Raw genomic sequence first — 24,553 nt, forward strand, 5'->3', positions numbered from 1 at the left:
AGAACGTTGTTCCAGAGCATTTTGAAGGAGGCTTGTCTTATTTAAACCTCAGACATTTAGCTTGGTTTGCTCTTAATTGTTGAAGTGAGAGGTATCACCATGCTGAGATCTAAAGAGCTCTCTGAGGTCTTCAGAAAGTAGATTGTTGATACTCATGAGTCTGGTAAGGGATATAAAAAGGTTTCAAAAGAATTTGTAATCAGCCATTCCACTGTCCAGAAAATCATTTACAAGTGGAGAACATTTAAAACAACTGCCCACATGGCCAGGTCAGGCCATCCAAGCAAATTCATCCCAAGAGCAGACCGCAAGATGCTTAAGGACGTCTCCAAAAATCCTAAAATATCATCACAAGACCTACAGCAAGCTTTTGCTAGAGTTTATGTAAAAGTACATGAATCTACAATCAGAAAAAGATAGAAGAGAGGAGGTGAAATACTATATATGTACATATATATGTGCTGTGTATAGTATAATAAATGTTAATATAGAGTTATGTTTTGGAGTTACACAAGATGGTGCTGTTTTCTTCAGGATTTTTGTGTGCACGCATTACTTTTGCTGTTTCAGTGCTGCCTTTAGAGAGCAGTGTTTTATGTGACTTTATTAAGACATTGTTATTTATTATCAGAGAGAGCATTTAACTTTTAAATAAATCTTAAATGGAGATGGTTTTCTGTGTGTCTCAGTGTGCTGATTCTCAGAGCTATAATTCACAATAAAAGCTTTTATGCCTTTCCAGTCGATGCTGTTTGCTGGCTTCCTGAGACCTAAAGAGACAGTTTATTTACACACAAATAATCTAAGCATCATTACATGTATAAATGAAGGGTTTTTAACTTTCCACTCTATATGGAGATAAGGGATTTAAAGGATGGCAGGAAATTTCACCATAAACAGTTTAACCATGGATGAGCTTTGATTTCATATTTACATACTGCAAAAATATCACAGGTTACTACTTTTCTTTTTAGAAATTGTAAAATCCATGGCAGCCTATCATCTACAGCTGTAAAGTAGATTAATGCTAATAATGAAATATTAAAGCTGTGGAATAAAGGACCCAAAGTTCCCCAGTCAAATTGCCCAGCACATAACCATGTGATTAGAAAATGAGTCAAATGAAGTGCAAACCCTGGTGTGTATTTGGATGATGATGATAATAATAATAATAATAATAATAATAATAATAATAATAATAATAATAATAATAATAATAATAATAACAAATAGTGTTTTGAGTTACAGTGCTTAGTGATACCTGAAGTTACCTGAAACCTGAAGTTATCGAAACAACAGAGGAAATGGTGTTTCATTGTTTTTTGTATTTTGTTTATTAATTAATAAACATCATTACATAATGTTACCAGTTGACATTAAATTTTAAAAATGAAAAGAATTACAGACCATATGAATGAACAGATTTATTATCTGGAACCCAAATCTTCTGCTGCATGAGCCTCCAGGAGCTGCACTTCATCATTTTGCCACCAGATGTCACTAGTGCGCACTATGCTGAAGAGCTTGGTGTTACAGATTTAGGAAAATAATTCGATTAGCTCAGAATAGGCGATTATTTTTCTCTCAATTTTTTTAATACAAATTACATAAATATTTACTCATTAAATTGCTCATGTCTAAATATCTCCCTGGATCGGTCACTGAAAAACCTGGGAGTGGGAAATACCTGTAGCTGGGCCTGTCTTGTGACTTCTGTAAACGAAACAGGAAGCAATGTAAATTCAATGAACATTGAGGAACAGAGAGGAAATGGACATGAAAACAAAACTCCTTCCAAGAGTGGCTTTAAAATGTCGTTAATGTAGACAGTGTTCATGGTGACATGCAATCATGATAATCCATTATTAATCTGACTGAGCTCAACCAAAATTAACAAAAAACACAACTGGAAAAGAATAAACCAGTTAAGGTCAAACTAAATGAAAGTTATGAATGAATGAGTCAATAAAATAATAGTTAATACCTAGTTAATAATCCATTAAAAAGAAGCATAATAACCATGTAAATTATATAGATGACCAAACAGCTGAAGTCTTTGTAAACATGGTATCTGCACCAGCGTGAACAGTGGAGATGGGAGGCAGACTTGGGACAACCCACTCAGGCCCTTTATTTTACAGAGATGGGACACAAATGTTCTGGAACCAAGATGAACCTCTACCAAAGTGATCGAAAGGCCCAAGAGTCTAGAAAGAAAGGATCACTTTACAGAGAAATGCATCCAAGCTAATTGGGGAAAACTTCGTCATGCATTAAGACAGTGACCCAAAACACACTGCCAACTCAACATAGCACTTCATCAGGGGGAAAAAAGTGGAGGGTTTTAGACTGGACAAGTCAATCAACAGACCTTTCTCCAACTGAGCAGCATTTCACCTCGTGAAGACAAAACCTTTAGAGGAACCAGGCTCAGAAGGGAACCTCATCCTTATTTGGGTGACACTGGACAGTAAATAATGTAACTGTAACTAACTAATGTCCTTTCTACAACAGCAATCAATGGCCCATGAGGAACTATTAGGTGACTGTAGTTTCTGAGTTTATTATAAACACTAATTCCTTGCTGTCACAAGCTGATAGATGAAATGGCAGATCTGTGATGGTGTGAAAGTCCCCAAGTGGCTCTGTCCATGGCTGTCTCCTGGTCCACACAGATCCATCCACAGCATCAGTGGGCACCACCAAGTAACGAGACTCCGACCAGGGGTAGGGCAGTGGTCATACTATTAATTTTTATTGTTGTATTAATGCATTATTAGAGCTTGAGAGTGTTTACAGTGAATCTGCCATGACGGACACATCTCCAGTACACATGCACACATACACATAGTGTAGTATTTAAGCATTCCACTCATATTTTCCTTCAATAAACCAGTTGCTCCACTGCTGACAGGGTTATGAAAAGTGCTTCTTCACCAACAATGGGTCAGCGTTAGGCCAGTGCTGAGAAGGTTGTTATGAAAAGTCCTTTTTAGCTGAATTTTAGGGTTTTCTTTATTTATTTATTTTAGGTATGTTTCATCACAGTAAGGCATTAACTCACATTATCTCTAAAATATGTATACATTTGTGAATATGCATGCATGGTTCATGGACATTAGTTGCCAAGGAAGACTGGACAATCCCAAATGGACATTTCATCCAGACTCAATTCTCCAGTCATCTCTCAGGTGTTACCAGGATGGTCTCAATCACAGGTAGCTTCCTGGTGGTGTGATTGTGGTGTATCTGATTAAATGATGAGAGTTTCCCTCAATATCATTCCCTGAATCTTGGGGTAACTAGTAATGGGGCATTATCCAGTGTGTTAACATCAGGCTCATATTGTTCCACATGGTCGGTGGCAGCGTTAGTGGGACCCTGAGTATGCCGTCACTAAGGGCCCTCAAATGTTAATAAAAACCCGAAGAGTATACCAAAGATGAGTGTCTGAATAAAGACGACACACTGATCATTTTTATCAGTTGTGATGAGCCTCAGTGTAGCAGCATCCTCATGTCCTTTTCCCGCGTAAAGGAGTAGTGATGTGCCATGTCTGGATCTTATGGCCCCGCCCACTACCGATCTGACGTCAGCGAATGCTCTACCCACCCAGCAGGACAGTAGAGGCTAAGCCCCGCCCCTCTCCTGCCTCTCACACAAACAGCGGCAGTAGACTGAGAGAGAGTAAATAGAGAAAAGCTCTAAGATGGCGGAGCCAATGAGCCTCATTCAGTTCGGCTCAGCGACGAAGAATCCGCTCTCCAAGCCCAAGGAGTCGAAGCCGTCGTCTGAAAACCGACCGCAGTCTTCCCGGGACCACCAGCCTCCACCTCCTAAAAAAGTTCGAGGCGAAGAGAAGAGCCTGAAACCCAAGAAACTGAATGGCGAAGGCGGAGGAGGAGACGAGAAGCAGCACCAGAAGCAGCAGAGTTATGGCAGCGCGACAACATGGAGCGTCTCTCCCGTCAAGCCGAGCAGCCCCGCGCAGCAGCAGCAGCAGCAGCAGCCTCCCCTCCACAAAGTGCACAGTGTGTTCAAGCAGAGCGCCTTCATCGCCTCGCCACCTAAAGCCAAAAAGCTGAAGGAAAAGCGAGAGCACGACAAGGAGCGAGAGAAGGAGAAGAGGAAACACAAGCTGGAGAGCAGCAGCAGCCTCGGTACTGTGAGCGCCGCGGTGAAGAAGGAGAACGGAGAGCTGAAGTTGGTGCAGAAAGGTAACGCAGTACTCTCCGCTCTTTATTCACCGTCATTTCACCTCCGTTCACCACGTACACTCACTTCTAACGCCATTTCCAATAAAGTGGGCGGATATTTCTCTACCTAAGAAAGTGCGGGGTGACAAACATTCACTCGCTAGCCTGCGTGGCTAAGCTAGTCAGTTAGCCATGTGGCTAAAGCTAGCATGTGGATTGCTCTCGTTAGTAAGTGATGGCCGCAGTGTGAGCAGAACAACACGGTATGGCTCGTAGGAACGTGTGTGTACATAAGAGACAGAATCTAAAGTAGGAACATTTCATTTAATCTGCTTTTTACTGATTTATTTTTTGCCCTGTGTTGTTCAGACTGTACCTGCGGGGTGAGTCCTGTAACACAGGAGAGAGACATTAGTGTTTACTGAGAGATCCTGGGGTGACTTCAACACCTGAGCTGCTGGGAGATCTGCCCTTTAACTACTGTGTCACTACACATGAACATGACAATATACTTCACACATTATATTAAAATGTCAAGTGTGTTTTATTTACATCTTACATGATTTAGATGGCACTCTGTGTATACATATTTACATACAGGTTTGATGTAAAGTACATGATTATAACGAGGTTATAACAAGCTTTAAGTGCACTCTCACATGAATAAAGCTGATTTTTAATCATACAGTATATTTGACTAACAGCAATCCTGTTTAGTTCATATTTTTAAAAAACAAACAATCTCACATGTTAATTCAGACCCTTTCACACCCGGTCCGGTCACACAGCTTGGAGTGTATCCTGAGGTCACTTTAACTGTACACATTCACACTGGTCCTTTAATCTATCTCCAGATATCTGCTGTGATCATGTGTGCTGTATATCAGCTCATAAATCCGGACAGTTTTCCTCCATTCGGTTGTTCTACATGTTGAGCATGATCGCTGTGTACACTGTGATTCTTTTTGTAAACTCACAGAAGTTCAGTAAACACGTGTGTTATGATATAAAGTGGGGTTGGTTATCAGAAGCGGTATGGAGAGATGTAGCTATTTACATTTGTATAAAAGTTTGATCTATTTAATAATATTGAGTTTACTCTTAATGCATTTACACCTCTAACTACATTGTTCTTTAAGTAGTAAGTCAGCTGCTGCATGATTTGCAGATCACTGATGTGTGCTGAAATGATGTCTGTGACTTTGCTTTAAAATGACATTTATAATCCTAATTCAATGTTTAACACACAATCCAGGACAGAAGCACAATGCTGTGTGATGGTTTAGGCCGTGGCAAACTTCGTAGGGCTCAGAGACGCATCATCACACACAAGATGATCACTCTCGTCAATAACGCAGCTGAGATTTACTTTAAACACAGCATCAGTTTACTTAAATGTAATTGAATCTGTTGTTTTTGTGCCAGCCATCTCTGTAGATATGGTATTAAGCATTCTGGCTTTTAGTGAAAAGGACCTTCAGGTTTCCTCCCAGACTCTGAAGGATTTCCACTGTTCATTTTACACACTGAGGATTTCCTGGTGAATGAATACCACTGCATGTGTCTGTATTCTAGAGATAAAGTATGTCATCATACACAAAATTCCCAATTAGACAAGACACAATGGTGTGACTAAACTATATTTTTGACACAGTGCTGAAGGAATATTTTAATAATTTATTGATTAAACATTCATGCATGATTAAGTTCAATGAACTGAACCTTAAAGTCAGAGTTGGTGTGGATCATGCAGGCTAATGTGGGCTGGTGTTCAGGGTTGCCAGATTTCAGCAAAACTTCTACCGCAACTGGAAAACCATACAGAAAATGTCACTCAAAGTTTTGAGTCACATTTTTCTTTTTCCTACACCTTGGCATTGGAAATCAGTTTCCTGTGGTGTCCAGATATTTCTGATTGGTTGATTCAGAACCTCAGCCCTGATGGTGCGACTTGAGGGGGTGTGTCTGAAGAGCTGAATGCATTATTTCTCATTCAGCTATTAGAGTCTCACTGGTCTGTGTAGCTCGGGCGTGTTTTGTAATCGTGTTTGTGGATATGAATGACACACATACACACACACACTGCAGTGCCTTCTTAAAAGTGAAAGAGACACAGTGCGTGCTCGGGAGCAGCGTTTTTGTTGTTTTTAAACCCCTGTAGCATCTCCTGATCTGAAACACAGAGGAGGGAGTGTTGGGCTGATGAACTTTAAATGTTTGTTACACCTCAGAAATAACCTTCTTTATTCTGCAGCGTGTTGAAAATCCAGATGTGTCGTTTCAAGAGCTTCATATTAACTGATGCAGTAGACCGACATCATTACAGACCCAAAGCAGCTGTGTGAAGTGTAGTATTTATATTAATGTTAAAATAACATAACAGTATCATTGTATAACTTATTTTTTATCTTAATTGTTGGTTAAAACTTTTGACTTTGTCTCGAGCTGCAGGATGTTGAACCGCGTCACAGTGTTGTGTGCAGTGTCACGTGATCCAGCCCTGATGTTACTGACTCACTCCACACAGGAGACACACATCCATGCACATGTTTAGTTTCACTGTAGGAATATTAAATGGAAGAAACAAGGCATAAGTTTTGTTTTCTAAAGGGGGAAAATGAACCCTGAATGATTAATTACAAACCTGTAAATTGTCACTGAAGGCTCTTGTGGAGTGTGTAACTGGCCTGCGCTCAGTCGTGTGAGCCGCTCTCGTATCGAAGCACTTCAATAAAACTAATCTTTAAATCCACTCTTCTCCCAGTCACAGATGGATGATGTTAACAAGGTCAGGAACGCTGCAACACCAAGGTGTGGACTGTTAATAAACGTAACAGGTTATTAACTGTAACTAATAAACTGTAAATAAAGATATTTGCTGCGAGTATGTGACAAAATATGCATGTGCTGAAGAAATACTTGTTGGATAAGCTTCATTTTCTTCATTTACCTCTGTGTTGATGTTTTGAGAGAGAAGACGTTCACAGCTTTATTCGTTCAGCAGCTCAGACGAGAAGCTCAGATGAATCATAAAAAGATGGTTTGTTGTTTTGAAGTCATAGAGCAGGGTATAAAAAGATCCTGTAGGAGACAAAACTGGAGAAAAGGAAACCTGTATTAGAAAATACAACACTTTATTTTTGTTCATCATAAAGCTGCAGACACCTCACACACGTTTCAACACGCATTTAACTCCTCTGCCTTTATTAGCCCTCACAGTGTTTGGACTCGGTCTGTGATTCCTGACGCTGTTTTTTAGTCGTCCCACATCTACTGCTCTGTATTTGTCTGAATGTCAGTGAACCTTTTTATTGAACGTTTCTGGGCTGCAGTCGGTCTAAATGGAGGTCTCTGACCTCCAGATCCTCACAGTTACATGTACCTGACCTTTCTGGTCCTTCTAGAGAATTTAGCTTTTTTATTAATCCGACTTCTTTGATTTACCCGAATCTGCCTCTAGAGGCGTAGCTAAAGTTCAGGTTTTTCTCAGCAGGTCGTATTTATTAAGCTGTATCTGAATGGATTTATTCATAAGTCGTTCAGAGGGCTGTATATAAGAAATTGAAATGCTGTGTTTTGGGAAAATGTTTGTAACCTTCTTCTGCTCCTGAGTGTGTGTCACTTCTATAAGATGAAAATCTAAACTCTGTTGATCTTCAAATCATTAGTCACTGCATTTTCATTTATTTATTTTTTTTGAGTTTCATATCACTGGTTTTAATGAAAGAAATTTTTACCATGAAAAAAGAAGTTTCGAGTTACTCGCTTAAGAAGTAAATGTGTCTGTGTGAAGGAGGATGCACTGTAAAGGATGGTGTGTAACGCTAGCTCAGTGTTACACAACAGCTTCCTTTAATGCTGTGCAACACTTTATTTATTAACACTTCATCAGATCCAGTGCTGAGTGACTGACCTGGTATGTGTCCAGCTGAAGTGTGCTGTTTGCTGCAAACCAATATCAGCTTCCGTATGACAGACACCTCTACTGAGGAAAGCACAGTGCACTACGCTCAGTCTCAGACCTTTATATTTATATATACTGGGATAAACATAAGTCTGAATTACCTTTGTGTCTATCTCTGGCAGGCTTTCTTAGCTGTTTAGTCGAAATCCTAAAATTTAGCCTTTTCTGGAGTTTTGTGGGAGTCACCCAAATCAGATTAGCGATGCGTTCACATGGCTGATGGGCTGATTCATCAACACACATGAGATACAGACAAACCGCTTGGTTCTGAGAGTTTTGTTGAAGCTCATAGTGCCTGTTTCTCCTCTTTTTAGAAATTAGTTTACCAAATTCATTTTTTTTCCTTTTCCAGAGCACATCATCAAGGACAAACTGAAGGAGAGAGAGAGAGAGAAGGAACGAGTCCGGGAGAAGGAAAAGAAAAAAGAAAGGGATAAAGACAAGGAACAGACGAAAGAGAAGGAGAAGAAAAAACACAAACTGATGAATGAAATCAAACGAGAGAACGGGGAAGTGAAGCTGCCACAGAAAGGTGAGTTACTGACCGGTGATCGGTCATACAGTAGAGGCCAAAAGTTTACATACACCCGGGCTAAAGTTATTCAGTCTCAGATTTTTCACACACGAGTCAATTACGGTGTCTACAAGATTACAGAAATTGGTTTATTGATTTTTAGAAGCTTCTGATTGACAGTTGTCTTAGTTAGGAGATAAATGGGAACACACCTGTGGCTGTAAAAGAACCTAGCTTTAGAGGCAGTGCCCTTTTGACATTGCTCTTGAGAACATACAGACTGAGGATGTGAGGAAATCATTCAGGAAAGGATCACAAATTAACTTTCAGGGATGAAGGTGAGCTTCGGTCTGACTGAACCCCTCAATAGCAACGAAGGAACTGCTAAAGGAGCTGGAGGACGCATCAGGAACCAAAATATGTGCATCACCATTAAGACCCACATCACCAAGGGCTGTAAGGATGTTATGGAAGTCACAAGCTCGTACCTCTTCCCAGACTGTGCAGATGTACACCGGAAATGATGAAGGAGGATTATCTAGACATACAAAAGAAATCAAGGTGTCAGCCAGAGTATTAACACTTGGTCACAGCTGGTTTAGAAAATGGATTAAAGGCAACAAAGTTAAAGTATTTGAGTGACCACCACAAAGCCTATTCCTCAGACAGTTAGTGGACCGAACCAAAAAAAAAATAAAAATGTGCCTGAACATGAGGTCAACAAACCTGACAGAGTCACACCACGAGCTGAGTCCAGCAGAGGACAGTGAGAAGCTGGTGGAAGGCTGCACTAAAGTAAAGTAGTTATTGTAAGTGATTTAACACAGGAAGTGTGTACAGGTGTGAAAGCTTGAGCTGCGTGTCCTTAGGCAAGGTCTTTTGTGTGAAGGTGTAATATTTATTCATTTATTTTATTGGTGACACGAAGTTGGTATTTGTTGGTGGCATAAGCAGTTTCCTCTGCTCTATGCTCATTACCTTTAATTACCTTTAACTGCAGACTTCAGGGATGTCTCCAACAGCTGTTGCACATCTGTATCCTGTAGGGGTCTTACCATACACTTTCAGTACAGCATCATTAAACATTCCCTGAAAATGTATTTTAATTTTTGAGTAGATGAAAGTATTCAGCCTATAAAGGTATAGTAATCAGAGTGTGTGTGTGTGTGTGTGTGTGTGTGTAAGATTCAGACTTGATGTATAATGAAACATGTAGAGATGGTCCACTCTGATGAGTAGCTTAGGATTGTTGTTCTGTTGCCTGGCATTTTCTTTTCATTACTTCCACACACCAGAGAATGCTGTGGTGTTGAGGTTAAAGCTTTGCAGTCAAAGCATAGAAAGTGGAATTATCAGGCTAGCTAATTAAGCTGTTGGTTAATTGACCTGAATTTAACGATCAGACTATTGCTTTGTTAATAAACCCTTCACGTGTTAAAAGCTTGAGTATTGGTAGCAAATGTAGTTTCTGCTATAGGTGATACAGTGGCTTTACTGATGCAGATATTAGCCAAGCTTTCTTGTGTATTTCCTGTAAAGCTTTCTGTCATAAATGTCATCATATTGGTCTAATTTCTGACCTGGACACTTCAGATGAGCATCATGCCCCTGACCAAGTAAAGGTGGCAGTAATGTCATTCCACTGCCTGCTTTTTCTCCTGTAACATCCAAGTTACAAATCCTGTCATTTAGCGTTGGCCCACAGGCCTTCCCTCACATCAGCTAGGCTTTCTGATGATTCATGCAGGTGTCTTTCCTCCAGCTGAAATAAACCTGTGTTGTGATGTGTTGTATTGGTCAAGCTTGTTTCCTTTGAGCTCTAAAGTATCTTTAAAATTATACAGGTATTATCCAGGACATTATGTTGTATTAACATTATATACCTTTGGCATAAAGTGTGTGTTAAACAATAATGAGCGCAGCACTTCAGGAGCAGAGCCTCCCTTTCTGAGAAGAGTGTCTTCCCATTAATCTAATACCATTACACGATCACAGCCTCTCTCTCTCACACTCTCTCACACACACACACACACACAGTCACGCTCTGTGTGCTGCTGCTTTAAGACAGTGTTTCCCAGCTGAATCAGTGCAGGTTTAAGGAGTCAGTGTGGTGATTGTCCAGCTGCAGATATGAGATCACTGTAGAGCAAGACACAGGATTCAGAAATATGTTTCTGCTAAAGAGCTCTTTGAGACTGCAGACACACCCACCTGAATGTCACAGCAGGGTTAACTGCTTTGCACTTTCAACACTTAATCTGAATAGTTTCAGTGATTGTAAGTGGAGTTGTATATAATTGCTGATATCTGGCAACCCTGCACACCAGAGACTGCTTGGCCAGAGCGTTAATGTTTAATTAGCCGTGTTTTAATTGGACTCGTTCTAATGCATGCCTTTTGTTATGTTATACACTGTTAAGAGCCTGAATGGCACACACACACACACACACACACTGTTTTCACATTATAAAGTTTCAGTTATTGTTCCTTTATCATGTTGAATGTAATCATTATTGGGCTGTGTGTATTCAGTGATGTAACATGTTTCTATATTACGGTGTTACCCAGCAGCATTATTCCAGGTTAGTCACTGCAGTGAGACAGCGACCTGTCCTTCAGAGCACCACATCACAATGAGTGTTTGCTATAAGACAGAACATTTCCAAAAACAACAGAAGAAATATTCTCAGCACTGCTGTGTCCTTCTGTGTACAGCACCCTCAAAATGTAACGGGTCCTCCAGCTCCCCAGCTCAGGCTGACCTCAAGATGCTTAACAAACCCATGTCACAACTATTTCACCCTATCCACCCACACAAGGTTGTGTAGCAGACACTTCACACCAGATCAGCTAGCTGAACCCAAAAACCCCCTGTGTCATTGCTCTTTAAACACAGCAGCTACAGAATCCCAGGATCCACAGTCTGATGTGTGGGAGAGAAAGGCACTAACAAGACATATTAAAATAGTAACTAGAAGCAATTTTACATGCTAACAGCCTAGCTAATATGTATTAGCAGTGTTCTCTTTATAGCATGAAGTAAAAAAAAAAAAAGAAGAGAGACTGATGAATTGTTCAACATCACACAGTAATGTAATACAAATGTTTAGAAAGTAGAAAAGTAGAAACTGAAGATCCTCATTAGCAACAACACAAGTGACTTTGCAGTGAACTGTGTGGGTGAACGTCGGTGTTCCTTTCTGTTAACAGCTATTATCTTCCCCTCATTGTAGCGTGTTTATGAAGAAGCATATGGGTCGAAGCCTTTCACTAGCTTGCTAGAAGGAGATTTGCTAGTGTTCTTACATACCCTATGACTGTAGTTGTAGTCACAGATTGCAAAACACTGTGAGAGTAAAGACCTGGAAACAGGAGCAGTGCTAAGAGGAACACACATGTGTTTACTGAAAATGGAAACCTACAGCTCAGGAAAAGCTTATTTTTACTATACTTAAGATTCAGTGGATTTTTAAAAGCTTGCCTAGATGGACTTATGTTCCATCTTAAGAACAATGAGAGGACTTCATTGTGGTGTAGGTTTCCACTCTCAGCAACGCCTTTAAAAACCCGTTTCAGTTGTTTCAGTTGAGAACTGTTTACTGCTCATTACTCCACAATGAAGATTTCACGATTGCTGCAGCTGATAATATTGTTTTACGATATTATAACACCTATAACAACACCTCCCCTACTGCTCAGGATGATTAAATCATTTATTGAGATCATTTAGAAAGGCAAATCACAGGAAACTGTCAGGGAACTAAAAATATCTCACAAACCTAGTACAGACAGTTTGAGTTTCCTGTTTCATTTCAACTGTTATTGCATCTGTGACCTCACGGGTTAATGCTCCTGTCCCTCTTCTTCTAGTTGATACGGAGAAACCGAAGGCAAACGCAGAGGAGCTGCTGCTCAAAAAGGCTAAGAAGAAAAAGAAAAAGAAACACAAAGAGGCAGAGAGACGGAAGCGGCCCAAGATGTACAGCAAGTCGAGTCAAACGCTGTATTCAGCTCTGCTCAACCCGGAACTCCCAGGAATGCTGTCCAAATCAGAGACAGAATTCAAATCCCCCTTCCCTGTCTGTAAAACCCTCCCACTCTCCTCCTCTGCTGCTGCCCCTGTCAAACAGGAGAAAAGCAGCTGCTTCAAGTCCAGCTCTGGAACCGGGGACACTAGTACAGCAAGCAGTGGGAAAACTTCCCAGCTCCATTCTCGGCTCCCGGGGATAGACGGTTTGGAGTTTGGGCGTTTTGTGCATGTGGAGCAGCAGCCAAACGGCGGTGCCCTGGTCCTGCATGCCTATAGCCGTGAGCTTGCTGTTCTCTCACCGGAGGAGATGCAGAGGTTCGCTCATGAATTTGTGACACTAGCGTTCTGTGAGGACCCTGACGGAGCAGCGCACTATGTCATGGGCATCGTCCATGGAGCGGCCTCCTACCTCCCTGACTTCCTGGAATATTTTTCTTCCAAGTTCTCCAATTCCCCTGTAAAGATGGAGATCCTTGGCAAGAAAGACATTGAAACGACCACCATGGCAAATTTCCATGCTCAGGTGAGTCAATACAAGCTGCAGGTCAGCGCACTTAGCTATAAACATTTCAGCATTTCCGATCCTTGTCTAATGACTGACCAGTGATCTAATTAATATACTGATCTAATGACTGACCAGTGATCTAATTAATATACTGATCTAATGACTGACCAGTGATCTAATTAATATACTGATCTAATGACTGACCAGTGATCTAATTAATATACTGATCTAATGACTGACCAGTGATCTAATTAATATACTGATCTAATGACTGACCAGTGATCTAATTAATATACTGATCTAATGACTGACCAGTGATCTAATTAATATACTGATCTAATGACTGACCAGTGATCTAATTAATATACTGATCTAATGACTGACCAGTGATCTAATTAATATACTGATCTAATGAGTTTGAGATCTAATGAGATTAATATACTGATCTACATGAGATGCACAGGGTACACATAAGATGCGGCTACACATGAGACACAGGTTGCATGTGAGATACAGACTGCACATGAGCTTCACTCTGTACATGAGACATCGGATACACACGTGACCCGCAGGCCGCACGGGCCGCACGTGACCCGCAGGCCGCACGTGACCCGCAGGTCGCACAGGCCGCGCGTGACCCGCAGGCCGCGCGTGACCCGCAGGCCGCACAGGCCACGCGTGACCCGCAGGCCGCACAGGCCACGCGTGACCCGCAGGCCGCACAGGCCACGCGTGACCCGCAGGCCGCACAGGCCACGCGCGTGACCGCAGGCCGCACAGGCCACGCCGTGACCCGCAGGCCGCACAGGCCACGCGTGACCCGCAGGCCCCACAGGCCGCGCGTGACCCGCAGGCCGCACAGGCCACGCGCGTGACCCGCAGGCCGCAGGCCACGCGTGACCCGCGGGCCGCACAGGCCGCGCGTGACCCGCAGGCCGCACAGGCCACGCGTGACCCGCAGGCCGCACAGGCCACGCGTGACCCGCAGGCCGCACAGGCCACGCGTGACCCGCAGGCCGCACAGGCCACGCGTGACCCGCAGGCCGCACAGGCCACGCGTGACCCGCAGGCCGCACAGGCCACGCGTGACCCGCAGGCCGCACAGGCCACGCGTGACCCGCAGGCCGCACAGGCCACGCGTGACCCGCAGGCCGCACAGGCCACGCGTGACCCGCAGGCCGCACGTGACACGCAGGCCACACAGGCCACACGTGACACGCAGGCCACACAGGCCACACGTGACACGCAGGCCACACAGGCCACACGTGACACGCAGGCCACACAGGCCACACGTGACACGCAGGCCACACAGGCCACACGTGACACGCAGGCCACACAGGCCACACGTGACACGCAGGCCACACAGGCCACACGTGACCCGCAGGCCGCACATGACGGGCAGGCCGCACATGACGGACAGGATACATAGAATTCCAAGGATACAAATGAGGCATAGGCTACAGAATTACAGCCTACACATCTTACACAGGATGCAGGCTACATGAGTCACAGTCTATACAGAATACACTCAATACCCAAGATACACTGGTTTCACATGAGCCTCAGCCTACATGTGATATGCAGGCTGCACGTGAGACACAGACTACACAATAAACACATGCTGCACAAGATATACATGAGACACAGACTACACAAGATATACATGAGACACAGACTACACAAGATATACATGAGACACAGGCTGCATGTGATCTGCACATGAACCACCAGATACACGGGCTACACATGAGACCCAGTACACACAAAACTCACGGGAAGGACACAAATGAGTTACAGGTCACACAAGCTGTATATTAAGTCACAAGATGCTCATGAGATGCAGGCTGCACAAGTTACAAGCTATATATGATCATCAGACAAGGGATACACAAGATGCAGGAGGTACTGGTGATACAGGCTGTACCTGAGGTACTGGTGATACAGGCTGTACGTGAGGTACTGGTGATACAGGCTGTACGTGAGGTACTGGTGATACAGGCTGTACGTGAGGTACTGGTGATACAGGCTGTACGTGAGGTACTGGTGATACAGGCTGTACGTGAGGTACTGGTGATACAGGCTGTACGTGAGGTACTGGTGATACAGGCTGTACGTGAGGTACTGGTGATACAGGCTGTACGTGAGGTACTGGTGATACAGGCTGTACGTGAGGTACTGGTGATACAGGCTGTACGTGAGGTACTGGTGATACAGGCTGTACGTGAGGTACTGGTGATACAGGCTGTACGTGAGGTACTGGTGATACAGGCTGTACGTGAGGTACTGGTGATACAGGCTGTACCCGAGGTACTGGTGATACAGGCTGTACCCGAGGTACTGGTGATACAGGCTGTACCCGAGGTACTGGTGATACAGGCTGTACCCGAGGTACTGGTGATACAGGCTGTACCCGAGGTACTGGTGATACAGGCTGTACCTGAGGTACTGGTGATACAGGCTGTACCTGAGGTACTGGTGATACAGGCTGTACCTGAGGTACTGGTGATACAGGCTGTACGTGAGGTACTGGTGATACAGGCTGTACGTGAGGTACTGGTGATACAGGCTGTACCTGAGGTACTGGTGATACAGGCTGTACCTGAGGTACTGGTGATACAGGCTGTACCTGAGGTACTGGTGATACAGGCTGTACGTGAGGTACTGGTGATACAGGCTGTACCTGAGGTACTGGTGATACAGGCTGTACCTGAGGTACTGGTGATACAGGCTGTACCTGAGGTACTGGTGATACAGGCTGTACCTGAGGTACTGGTGATACAGGCTGTACGTGAGGTACTGGTGATACAGGCTGTACCTGAGGTACTGGTGATACAGGCTGTACCTGATGCATTGTTAATACATTGCTACATTGTTAATGTTAATTACACATAATCACTATTGTGATATATAACCACTAGTGACCCGGTACATTTTCTTCCTTTCTCACTAGTGGTTTGTGTTTTGAGGTAAACTCTGTGTTTATATTCATGAAGGCATGTGTTGGTTGTAGACTGTGACGATGTCCCTCTGCCCTCTGATCTTGACTGGTTAGATGTGTAGGACTTTTCTTCATTGTTCTGTGATCCTCCACTTGTCTTTTAAGGTCTTCCAGTCCTTTTGGTGTTGCTGAGCTCACCAGTGCCTTCTTGATTGATTATTGATTTGGCCACTCCAAAAGTTTCTGCTAGAACACTGATAGGTTTATTTAGTTTTTAGCCTAATGATGGCCTCATTCACCTGTACAAGTTCCCATCAACAATTACTAAATGCAACGTTATCTTCACATGTCTCTGTCTTTTCTCTTTGTGTGTGTGTGTGTGTGTGGTGTGTGGTGTGTGGTTGGAGGAGCTGCCTGAGCCTTGCCTTGTTTCTGAGCTCTAGAGAACAGACTAGAGCTGTTAATAGAGCTGATTGCAAAGATCTTCCCTTAAATATTGCCAAAAATCTGAATTATATTTGAATCTTGAAGACTTTATTCTGGTTAGCGGAAATGCCAGTCAACTCCAGCTTTATAAATCAACAGTCCACAAGAGGGCATAGTAAATACAATAAATATAAACCAAAGAGTTTGCTATATTGATTCTCATAAAAGAACAAACCTGGCTGTTAACACAGTGCCTTTGTTATTATACTGAAATATATAACATTATAACATTAAAATATTCTGCCTTATGACAAAAAATATCCTTTAAATCTAATCAGTAATCAGTATTTCATCACTGATTACTTTTAGTCAATTTTATTCTAAAATAGAGTTGAAGATTAGTCAAGACCATTTTAGTTGAAGAGAAAATGCAATTTCTAGCACACTTCTTATACATTTATATATAACTTCATCAGTTTAAGTTCTCCTGTGCATCTGTGTCATCTTGTGCAGAAGAAAGCTGTAATATGTTTATAATGTTGTGTAAATATGATTAATCTCATGCGTATAGCATGGGTGAGTTAATTAACCTGTGGGTGAAGTGCTTCACTTTTTCAGCAGTATGTTTTCATTAAAATCGGTGCTAACGCTAGACATCATAAATCTGAATGCACACTCTTACATTCTACTCTGCATTACTTGCATTAGATGTCCAGTTTAGTTCTTAATTTATAAGTGTGAAATTGAATTTGACTGCCCTCGAGTGGACAGAAGCAGCGTGAATGACCCAAATGTTTGTGACTTCGTGGTTATGTACACAAACACATGTAAACATTATGGCCCAAGTCAAGGTCAGCAAAAATGATGACGGTCATGTCCATGTATCATACAATAAACTGATAATGTGACAGGCCTGGACTAGGGCGCTCACATCCTTTTATTCCAGCAGACAGCCATGGATAATGTATTCAAATATAATAATTAAATAAGAAAATCACTTCTACAAACTTTTTTACATTTGAAAGTGTAAAAGGTGACTCTCAACGGAGTACTTAAATATCTTACAGAATTTATCAGGCATGGTTTAGTAAGTTATTTTGTTTGTACACTGATTTAATTTAGAAATAATTGTTTACATTTTATAGTGCCCTTTATTAAAATGTGTTAAAAAGGTACTTTGGCCTGAGTGATCTCTGTTCTTCTTGGAGATGGGGTTCCTTTGAGCCACACCTTCTCTGTGCCATTAATAGAAACTTGACCTCCATCAAACCCCACGGCAGCAGGACGTGTCTTGTTGTGTGGATCTGTACTGAGGCTCTGCTGCTGGTTGACACTGAAAATAAGAAACAACCAGACTGGGTTTTATGCTACAGAATGGTTATTATGCAGGAATACATTTTTGTATGTTTGGTGAAGTGTGAAAGCTGTTTTCATGCTTTTCATCAAGCTTTTCTTCAAAACCCCGTTCTGCTTCACGTGACCCGCGGCATGGTCTGCACCGTGTGTGGAAGCTGTCTGTGCTTACCATAACCTGTTGTGTGAGGTGTCTACCTTCATCATTCCCAGGAAATGGTTATAGAAGTGTTTTCTGGACAGTTTTTTAGAATTGTATTTGTAGTTGCATTTTCTATTTGTGGACACGGTTTCATGAACCTACCATGTCTGCTAAATTTTAATTGGAAACACAGTCACTCTGCGACTGCATTTCCTGTGTCTTTTGACCCTGTTCTATTACTATTAGTAATTACCCTGTTTGCTGTTTTACTTCCTGTGTGTTGCATGTGGAGTCTGCCAAAATTCTAATGGATTCTGAATCCCTTTGCATTGGCAGTGCAGTAAATCAGTGTTGGGGTGAGAGTATGCTGTGGGTTGTGTTCCCTTTTGGAAATGACATCAGTTACAGTCCACTGCATTTCAGACACCGAAGGAGAATATGCTGAACACCCCCTTTTTGTTTCAGGTTTACTTTATATGTGTTTCTGAGAATAGTAATGTAATGTTTTACCGCAGCTTTATCTCGTGTCTGTAAATTTCCCTGCTTTTTAATTGTACGTGTCTGATAATGCATTGTGGAGTTGGTGTTGGATCTGGAAGTGTGCTGGTGTGGATATATCCATTGGTCCTCATGATTAAGAGATCTAAAACATAAGCAGATGTATTCAAATCCTGAAAATGCTCCACTGATGTCATCCAGTAGTGTTAAACTGCTTGCTCTGCTCTTGTCTCTTCTGTCCTGTCACCACATGTTAGAAAGGCCTGAGCTGTGTGTAATTATCATGGGGTTTCATCACTTGTTTTCAGAAATACCAGAAGTATTAGAGACTATATATTTAAGTCATTAGAAGTTTAAGGATTTCAGTTAAATAAAATGTTATGTGGTCAGTGATGAGTGTGTGAAACCCCTTCGTTTCAGCTGGCCGATCTGGACTCCTGTATTCGCTTAAGGTTGGTAAAGCTCACTAGGTAGAACATTTTGGTTGATACTGGACTGCAGCAACTAATCAATAGATGTGATCAAATTTGAGGGTAATAATAATTGGAAATTAATTGAATGATTTATTTGTACAACCTCCCCTAAAGTATAGGAACTCACGACACAACAGAGTAGAATTTTAATTTCAGTTCATCGTTTGTTTGTGGTTAATGTAAGAAGCTGTGGAAGTGCAGTGTACCTCCTGAAATTCTGTGGATTATCTGCTGTGTACTGAGTTACCTTTTCCCAAAAATATCCATCCGGTTTTCTAGCTTTATTACACGTATATGGTCCTGTTTTCTGTCTCTTTGCCATGAATGATGAGTATTAGGTAAGCTTATCTTCATGTAATGGTTAAGGAGAGTGTACATTGTGTTCTGAGTGCAAGCTGGTTTCTAACTGTGGGGATTTGTAAGAGAAAGCTCTGCCCCCTGCTGTAGCCTTACTGCTTGTACCAACAAATATCCTGTTACAAAAAAAGTCAAAAGGTTGTTCAGGTGCTGTATCTAGAGACCATTCAGTGCTTTATAGGTCAGAACCAGTATTTAATATTCAGTGTGAAATTTGACTGGGAACCAGTGTAGTGTGGACAATATAGGAGTGATGTGTTCATATCTTCTGCTTCTAGTTAAGAGGCATGAACTAGTGTTTCTGCATCATGACGTGACATTAGATTTCTGATCTATGACTATATAGCCCTGTAATTCTCTAATAGACATTATATCATTTTAATGCTTTATCTTGTGTTAAGTCAGTTCACACTGAAGTTGATCTTAAAAAGAGTTGATTCATGATTGCAGGCACTCAAAATTTCCTTTAAACAGAAGACTAAGTAAACTCCAAAGCATTGGAAAAAGCACAAAATGATTTGCACACACACAGCAAGCTCAATGAATTTACCATCACAGTGTTTCAGTCAGACAGGCAGTGGACATTTATTTTGCCTTTATTCTGAATTTGTCTGAACAAAATGAAACTAGTCACCTGCCTGAAACGCAGAGAATTACAGCTGCAAAACAGTGTGCAGAAAAAAAAAACAAATAACACAGTCAGCATACGTTAATTTCCCTGTCTCTTTTAGTTGATCTAAAAACTTGATCGTATTCTCATGCAGTCAGATTATCTGTTAATGATGTGCTGCAGTTAGTGACCTGTGGTTTCATTAAAGCCTGTGAAGAGTGTAGTAATGTTAGCTGATTGAAATGCTGCAGATTAATAAAGATGACCGTGGTCAAACCTGATGTTGACCTGAATTGATCTCACAGTGTTTCATCTGGGTGACCATGGAGTGTGATCTCTGTTCTGTCCTGTACACACCGTTCTTCAGGCTCTACACAGGTTTCTCAGCTCAGTCCCTCATGTCACTGTGTCCAGTTCTCTCCAGGTGATTCTCACTGACCTTGGTGGTGGAACAGTAATTGTGTGTGTAAACACGCCATGCTTCCTTGTCATTTGGAAGAGAAGATGTGTCTGTGACGGCTCTAAATGTACGTTACTTTAATTAAGTGACTTTGTTGGAGCGTTTCTGCATGAGTGAACACCACCACAAGTGTTGGAAAGATCATTAGGGTCATTTCAGATTTAATTACTGATGTTATTAATTGTTCAGTGGCTGAATCTTGAGTGTAAACTGTCCTTAACAATAGCTGATCCAAGAACAAACATCCATCCAAACAGCTACAGTAATCTGTGACCTTCAGTAATTTGTGACCTCCAGTAACCTGGTGATCTTCAGGTTAATCATGAGGGCCATCCTCAGCACAGAGTGATGTTCAGGTGAATAAGACCAGGCAGGTCCAGAGAGCAGAAGGTCTGGATCGCTGTCTCATCATGCAATAGTAGCTATGACAGCATGACTAAAAAGGAGAGCCAGAAGGTGACACAGACATGAGGGCATCCTGGGACCTGAAGCTGCCAGCTACTCCACCAACAACAACATCCAGACATCTCAGTTCACCAAAACACTCTATGCCATGACACCTTTACCTAAAAGCTTACTAATAAAAGGCTTGTCTAAATAAAATGTTATCAGTAATCAGAACAGTGATCACAGTGCAAAAAAATTCAACACATATCCAACGTGATAGCTGTTTATTAATAGCGTGCCCTCATTTTAGTTATTTATTCCAGAGAGAAGACCACATGGCTCGCCCTCTTGGTTTCTTTTGCTCAGGCCTCCAAGGGTCATGATTGCATTCAGCTTGAACCTGTCTGTATTTGGTCTGAACTCTACTAACATCACATAATCCATAAAAGAAAAGGAATTTAAAAAGGTTTAATGACTTCTTCAGTGTTGCAGAGTGAGAATAGTCATGGACATACAGCAGTGTGTGAGGAGCAGGAGCAGGGCTGATACACTCCTCCAGTGGTACCAGCAGTGTATTACAGTTCACCCAGAAATGGAGCTCCGTGTGCTTATATAACATCACACACTGTGGTGCTGGTGAAGTAAACATGTCTGCTATAAATATCTGTGTTAAAATCACCTAATTGTTGCAGCATTCCTCTTATCTCTGTGATGAATAGGTGTTACATTAAATTACAGTAAAGGCTTGATATGATATATGATATGGTGGTTTCTCGTGAGATTATTTTATAAATGCAGCAAAAATTAAACATTGCCTTAATGTTAGAGCTGTAATGATACAGCAGGTCACACAGCTTCCTTGGAGTCAGGGCTCTCGGTTTAATACGTCTGCCTGTATAAAACATTGCCTCATATCTGAGAAATTAGAAACTACTTATTCATTTAAAAAACATCTAGAGACTATTAATAACTACAAATTCACCAAAAAAACAGCGCATACACAGTTATGGAAACCAATTAAAATGTTTACATAAACAGTCTCACCTGCTGATGATTAATCTGGTTGAACATGCTCTCTAATGATCTGTTAATGATCTCACGAAGAGCTCGAAGCTCAGATCTGAATAGAAAGTATTCAGCCTACACGTCTCTGTGTCTGAATGAGAGTCCTGAAGGAGGAGGATTAATGTCCCTTTGTTTGTCTGTTGAATAGAAGAGTAATAGCTGTGTATGTTATCACGTTCACCAGCAGAATCTGCACATGGTGTGTGTGTGTGTGTGTGTGTGTGTGTGTGTGTGTGTGTATGAGACACATTTCTTGTAACACACTTGAGTCTGATTAATGTAATTGAGGTTAGATTGGTGTCAGATGGACAGTTTAAGGCAGATTGGAACAGACCTCAGTAACAGTGGCTCAGGGTTTGAAGGCAGACACACTGCTGTTTCTTGTGCAGTTACTCTCAGACTGTGGCCTTTAATTTTGGTATCAGAGGAGTAAAGGCATTCTGCTGATGGATAAATGTGTGTTACTGTCAACAACATTCACAAATGAAAGTCTGAGCAGTTTTACTGTGTCACACACTCTTCCCCTCATAATCTGTTTAAAAATCACACTTGGGTGAGGTTTTTTCTGTGATGGAAATTCATTAAGCACACAAGCTGGAACTGATGAAATGTTAGATGCTAATGGTGACTCCTCATCCTCTTGGTGGATGATGTGAAGATATTGGCTTGTTTAAGTTCTGTCACAGCTTCGCTAGAGAAAGAGCCACACTACATCAGATGTTTCCTCCACAGCACCATCCTGGAGGTGTGTCAGTGTTCAGCACATAGTCACTGTTTAATGTTTGTTTCTCTCTGATTTAGGAAATGTTAGTGGCAGAAATATAAACCGTATCACACATGAGTGCATTAATATTTAATTTCTTACAGAATCATTTTTAATCACACTTAAGTGAGCAAAGCTATAGCACTGTACAGCCCTCAGGACTGTGTGAATAAACGGAAATCAGAAAAGAAGTAGGAAAAAGCATCCTCTGTTTTTAATGTATCGTACTTTTATACTTAATATCTGCTTTAGGTTTCCATTCTCAGTTGATTTAAACATGCATAGTTAGGTGTGTGTGTGTGTGTGTGTGTGTGGAGTCATGTATTTCTCATTCTGCTCGTTGTGAGTTGTAGCGTCAGTCTGAAGCTCCTTTTCAAATCCTGAGAGTCCCAATATCTGCAGCTCTAAACTTTCCAGTCGCTGTAGTGATTTCTTTAATCTGGACTGAAGCAGCCGGGAGACATTGCCTGGATGAAGCAGATAGAGACTTCGCTCTGTCAGATGGCTACAGAAAGAAGCAGCTTAATGACGAGAGCTTCAGAGCAGAGTGGGCCTGCTTCTCTCTCGTGCTTCACATCCGAGTGGGAGTCACGCATCATGCGTGATGGATCAGGGCCCTGGGGAAAGACTGTCCACTGGTGGTGGCAGATCTCCAGACCAGAAAAGGGTAGCAGCGGAACAGTAAATCACAGAGGGGGAGACGGGATTTTAAAACAGAGAGTAGAACATGTCTTTCTGGTGTAAGCAGATTTATACACACACACACACACACACACACCCTTTTGTGTTAGTGTTAAATCTGGGATATTTTCTCATTCTCGTGTAATTCCTTGAGTTAACTGTGTCTGTACAATTCAGCCTTACATGACTGTTAGTCAGTTTCAGTTTGTGTATCCTGTTGTCTGTAAGATTTAATATTATTTGTATGTTAACAGTGACAGCTTTCTTCTGAAGAGCTTTGTATTCAGATTTTGGTTCTTTACTTTCTTAATGATCCTGTAAGCCAGTGTTTCCTGCAGATCTAAGATATACCTGACTCTCAAAGCAGAGCATAATGTTACCTGTCCGCATGCACAAGCTCACACATGCCTAAGACCGGCCAGTGGCACTGTCATTGACCTCTCCCACCCAGACAGCAGGGTCAGTTTTACTGTACTGCTCCTAGTCATATGATTATAACTCTGTGTTATAGTGCACCTGGATACTACACATGAGCTTCAGCAAAAGTCAGGTTTTCAACAATGAAGCAGTGCCACAAATATTTTGTGATTAGACTGACCTGCTAAAAAGCTCTTGGGCCCTTCCTGAATGAACAGAAACTGCAGAAAACTATTTATCATCCAACTCCAGATGGAAACCTGCCTTTCCCCTGTGCTGTATTTCTGAAATACATTATCTATCACAGATCTTGCACACCATGTCTATTCACCTACTGTATAACAAGCTTCCTTTTTCTGACCTTTTATCCATGATGCTTGGAGTAAGGTGGAACAGAGAGCCATCTGTCATGTGGAAAGCTTTTTAGTCAAATATTAATATTATTAAGCGACAGTGGTAGGCTCGGCTCCTCCCAGCTCAGGTGTAGTTCATCGTAAAGCGAGTTCTGTAGTGCCCTCTCTGTGTCTGCTCTGATTGTGAGTTCTCTTTATTCTGTGTTTGTCCAGGTAAAGAGAACCTATTCCCATGGGACGTACCGCGCCGGGGCTATGCGCCAGATCAGTCTGGTGGGAGCCGTGGATGAGGAGGTGGGGGATTACTTCCCAGAATTCCTCGGCATGTTACAACAGTCCCCATTCCTCGAAGTGAGTATACTAGACATTTTTCTGACCAGTTTGGCTAAAATATTATTGGATGTAAACAGGCATCTCTTAC

General features: G+C 41.9%; 1 protein-coding gene and 1 long non-coding RNA gene across 2 annotated transcripts in view; one reads left to right on the top strand and one right to left on the bottom strand.

The window, feature by feature from the left end:
• Positions 1-3,647: 3,647 nt before the first annotated feature.
• The window catches only part of LOC131370155 (lysine-specific demethylase RSBN1L-like), a 29,170-nt gene continuing 8,264 nt past the window's right edge, over positions 3,648-24,553 (top strand). The window contains exons 1-4 of the mRNA XM_058417278.1: positions 3,648-4,217; positions 8,513-8,692; positions 12,545-13,227; positions 24,346-24,483. Of these exons, the coding sequence (XP_058273261.1) occupies positions 3,710-4,217; positions 8,513-8,692; positions 12,545-13,227; positions 24,346-24,483 (1,509 nt within the window). The 5' untranslated portion in view covers positions 3,648-3,709. The remainder of the gene's footprint in view (positions 4,218-8,512; positions 8,693-12,544; positions 13,228-24,345; positions 24,484-24,553) is intronic.
• LOC131370156 (uncharacterized) lies at positions 4,852-7,288 on the bottom strand. The gene is made up of 3 exons (XR_009207387.1): positions 7,147-7,288; positions 6,841-6,994; positions 4,852-6,755 (listed from the first exon to the last, which is right to left on the bottom strand). It is a non-coding gene; the product is annotated as an uncharacterized LOC131370156 (long non-coding RNA).

This window comes from Hemibagrus wyckioides, linkage group LG19, assembly GCF_019097595.1.
Source record: "Hemibagrus wyckioides isolate EC202008001 linkage group LG19, SWU_Hwy_1.0, whole genome shotgun sequence".
Classification (NCBI taxonomy): Eukaryota; Metazoa; Chordata; class Actinopteri; order Siluriformes; family Bagridae; genus Hemibagrus; species Hemibagrus wyckioides.